The 309-nt window shown below is 53.4% G+C and overlaps 1 protein-coding gene across 1 annotated transcript in view; it reads left to right on the top strand.

Annotated features, from left to right (window-relative positions):
- Nucleotides 1–309, top strand: part of LOC119582334 — a 2864-nt gene that overhangs the window by 2344 nt on the left and 211 nt on the right. The window contains exon 4 of the mRNA XM_037930548.1: nt 45–275. Coding sequence (XP_037786476.1) covers nt 45–275 — 231 coding nt within the window. The remainder of the gene's footprint in view (nt 1–44; nt 276–309) is intronic.

Genomic DNA, 309 nt, shown 5'->3' with positions numbered 1-309 from the left:
AGAACCTCACAAATGAATCACAAGCCCCCCCCCCATTCCGCCAGCCATCTGGACGCTCCCAGAGGCACCCAACGGCACCGTGATCACAGTGCCAGATCCCCCCAACTGGCCCAACACAACCTTCGGCTGCTTCTGCCAAGACGGTCTCTGGAGTGCCACAGAGGCCACTGAAACCACCGTGATGGCAACGCTGGACGGCTGGGTACTACAAGACCCGGATTTCTTTTGCATAAATGGTAAGCACTTGTTTAGACTCTCAAAATGGGCGTGCATAAGTATGCCATTGTTCGTTGTGAAATAAAGTAGTGT

Source organism: Penaeus monodon, chromosome 15, assembly GCF_015228065.2.
Source record: "Penaeus monodon isolate SGIC_2016 chromosome 15, NSTDA_Pmon_1, whole genome shotgun sequence".
Classification (NCBI taxonomy): Eukaryota; Metazoa; Arthropoda; class Malacostraca; order Decapoda; family Penaeidae; genus Penaeus; species Penaeus monodon.
The sequence above is the reverse complement of the archived record's forward strand: the minus strand, read 5'-3'. Positions and strand labels throughout refer to the sequence as shown.